A 3,948-nucleotide genomic window follows, 5' to 3' on the forward strand; every position below is an offset into this window, starting at 1 on the left:
ATGTAACCCCATTCTTTTTTCTTGGGAGGGGGAGAAGAGGATAACAATATATATAATATTAATATACACAAACAAAGGAACAATCATATATATAGTGGTGTCTGGGACATTTGTAATGACACCACAGCACAAGGTTATTAACAAAACAGTAACATTTTAGGTTAGAGTAATGATAATATTCATGGAAGTAAAATATAATTCATATCTTCTTTCTCTCTTGCTTTTTCCTTTCCGTTAGTATTTCAGAGACAGTAACCAATGTCATTAAGCTAAGATGCCTAACACTTTTCTTCTCCATGTCAATCCTTTAATCTCCAACTCCTCAGGCATAGGAAAAAAATATACAAGACTTATATTTCACATATTTACTATACAAATTTAATATACATTATATTTACAATATCTCATTTCACATGTTTGGCATCTGACTGGAGAAAAGAAATTATAACAATAAATTACCTTTTAGCAATGGCAAAATCAAAGGCATAATGTTATATCTCTTGTGCTACAACAAGCATAAACATGTCTAAAAAAACTGATAATGAATATTCCATTATATGACAATTACAAAAGGGAAGCTATTAAGTTACTTTCTTACAATTCTCAGAGTAAACTTATTCCTTAGTTTCTTGCAGTTTGCCAGAATGGATCTTGCTCAATTTTCTCATTTTCTGGACCAATGAGGCATGCCCCTTCTATTGATGCATCTCTGAGATAATTGCGAGCTACTCTTACTAGGTCCTGAGGTGTCGTATCCAAAATCTGTCTCCTATGGTCGGCAAAGAGATCCTCTGAAACATGAGAAAGAAAGAGGCGTTTCCCCTTTGCTGCAGGAGCCACTGGGGCATCAACAGCCTGAAACACCCCCAACTTTGCTTCTTCAACATCCCTCTCACAGAACCCACCTGATAAAACCCACTCCACAGCTGCATCAAAAGTGGATAACGTTTGAGTTGAGTTGGGATCTCTGTAGCTATAAAATGAAAATTTTCCACCTGGAGAATAAGCAGCCCCACCACCATAAGCACCACCTTTTTCTCTTATCTCCCTGTGCAAGAAGCGGAACATCAGACGAGACAGCACACGTAGAGCTCCACTGTCTGAGTGAGCGTAAGGGACTCCTACATAGGATTTTGATGCAAAATTTACAGGAAATGGAAATACATGATGTGTTCTTAATGTGTGAGGGGTATAGGATTCAGTAAAATTTATCAGAGAGGATTCAGGACTTGGGTCTCCTGCAAGATTATCTAAGAAATTTTCGAAGGTTTTAACAGCACCATCATGATTATCTGGTGACATGTTAACAGACACTCTCATCTGCTCTCGATTTAGTAGCAGCTGAGCCAGTTCTTGTAGCTTCTCAAGAACCTCACCTGGATCCTCCAATTCACTGAACTCTCTCATTTGTCGAATATTTGTCAATCCACTCCACTGTTCACTAAGAGCTGCAACATAACTTGTGGATGATGATGCAGCAGTCATAGCATATCTGTGACCAGAATATACTAGACTGTTTACTTGATCTGTTGCAATCATCTTCACTAAAGTTCCAAACCTCTGCAAATCATTCAGTCTAATATGATTTAATATTAATGTCCATAGATCAAGCATGCGGGTCAAATTATTATCTAGGCAGTGAGAGGAAAGGAGAATTCCCTGTTCATACTGTGCAACATCAATAGGGTGTTTGACAAGGTGGGTGGCAGCATGTAGACCCCCAGTTGACAACTCTATCTCTTGGTCAAGCTGGCGGAAATCCAAGTCACCAGCACCCATTCGTGTAAGGACCCCACACAATAATGGTACTAATGAGTGGAGATGATCAGGAATGTTGTGGGTATTGAGGACTGCTGAGAAGTATGTAATGCCATTAGTAGGCTGATGGCATATTTGAACTGGCACTCCACCAGAAAGGCTGATGTTAGTTACTGGTGTGGGAATAATGTTACGGTTAATGTCTGATACCTTCAGAGTTGGCAGACATGAAATATCCTCCTCCTCTTCTTGCTTCTTGGTTAGTGTATTTCCAATCTCCCAAATCCTCTTGTGATCTTCCTCTGTAAGTGATTCAATCTTGCTTTTAAGAAGCTCAATTTCTTTTTCCTGTAATTCTTTTTCATAACCTTCCTGTGGAGCCATTGTTAAAGTGTATTTGTGACTGTTATTTTTGAAATATTGCTTGACCTTCTCCTGCAAGAATTTAGGGTTCTGTTGGATGCACTCCTTAAATTTTTCCAAGTTCTTGTTGATTTTCAGAGCCTCCACTGGGTCACCATCCAAATTCCAGAGTGGTGTAAGGGACATCACCAAGCCAAGACCAAAACTGGAAGTTTGGTGCTTGATAGCAAGTTCAATACTATGTAACACAGCCTCAATGCGCTCCTTTGGAAAACCCTCTTCTATCACCTTATCATATGTTTCCTCTATAATCTCTCTGATTTTTTCAGTATCTTCACATCTGACCCCTTGCAGACCCATTGTAAATGTAGTGTTGCGGGTATGACTGTCAAACCCAGCTGATGGAGAAAAACTGGAGCCTAATTGCTGCTCCAACAGTGATTTATAGAAGGGAGCATTGGGACCACCCATTAAAAGTTCCCCAAGGATCTGAAGAACAAAAGTCTCAAAGGGATCAGTAATACTTGCTAACTTGTAGGAAACTGCAATGCTACTCTGCGCATCCGATGCACCCATGGGGTCAAGGCCACAAACTATGTGATCACTTCTTGGTTCTGACCATGTTGGTTCATCAGGCACTTCAGTTCCTGGGTTGATTTTGGAAAATTCCTGAAGATATTTATCATTAATAAATCTTAAATGTTCAGCAAGTGGCAGATCTCCATAAGTGTAAAATCGAGCGTTACTTGGATGATAATGATATGCATGAAAGTCCTTCAACTGTTGCCAAGTCAGACTAGGAATTGAAAGTGGATCCCCCCCTGAAACAACACCATATGTATGCGAGGGCAACAGACCATTCTGCAATTTTTGCATAAAAAGACGCTGTGAGTCGGCAAATACTCCCTTCATTTCATTGAATACTACACCTTTGAACACAATTGGAGAAGACTGATCATTCACATCCTCATGCTCCAATCTCCAGCCTTCTTGGAAGAAGTCAAGCTCTGATAAGTTGGGCTTAAACACGGCATCTAAATACACAGACATTAAGTTATAAAAGTCTTTAGGATGTTGAGTGGAAAAGGGATAAATTGTATAGTCACTACCAGTCATAGCATTCATGAAAGTAGATAAAGATCGGTTAAGCATCTTGAAGAAAGGATCTCGACAAGGGTAACTGTTGCTCCCACAGAGGACCGTGTGTTCCAGAATGTGTGGCACACCTGTGGAATCCATGGGGGTAGTTCTTAGCCCCACACAAAACACATTGTTTGAATCTTCTCTGGCAATGTGCATGTAATCTGCACCTGTGGCCACATGCTGGAGGCGAATTGCTGTTAGATGTAGCTCTGGAACATCTTGTATCTCCTTCACAGCAAATCCTGACACTTCATCACCAACACGGAAATCAGCATTCACTCCTTTTACTGTAAAAGAGGCAAAATGAATGTCATGGATCTAAAGATTAGTTTAACTTTATCAAAAGATAACTACACTGCTTAATAAGTAGTTCTTATTCTTTTCAATGAGAACCATACCATTAACAATAGCTTGAAAAAAAAAAAAGTGGCTTCTATGTCTAAATATGCAATTTATGGAATTTAGTGAGAGCTCACCAGTTCTAGGGTTCATTGGCATAATCACAAAAAACTTAATACACAATAACATACACTAAACCAAGCAGTATTCTGTAAAGAGCAACACTTATTTGTTGATAGCTTTGGAGACATTACATCATTCCATATACATGATTTACACAATTTTCATATGCCATCTGCTATCCCTTCATAACTTAAAAAACTATGATGCATAACTGAACACTAT

At 39.1% G+C, this 3,948-nt stretch overlaps 1 protein-coding gene across 1 annotated transcript in view; it reads right to left on the reverse strand.

Annotated features, from left to right (window-relative positions):
* Window positions 1-350: 350 nt before the first annotated feature.
* Window positions 351-3,948, reverse strand: part of LOC119591329 (presequence protease, mitochondrial-like) — a 5,396-nt gene continuing 1,798 nt past the window's right edge. Inside the window, exon 2 of the mRNA XM_037940059.1 lies at window positions 351-3,551. Within this exon, the coding sequence (XP_037795987.1) occupies window positions 622-3,551 (2,930 nt within the window). The 3' untranslated portion in view covers window positions 351-621. The remainder of the gene's footprint in view (window positions 3,552-3,948) is intronic.

Source organism: Penaeus monodon, chromosome 28 (genome assembly GCF_015228065.2).
Source record: "Penaeus monodon isolate SGIC_2016 chromosome 28, NSTDA_Pmon_1, whole genome shotgun sequence".
Lineage (NCBI taxonomy): Eukaryota > Metazoa > Arthropoda > Malacostraca > Decapoda > Penaeidae > Penaeus > Penaeus monodon.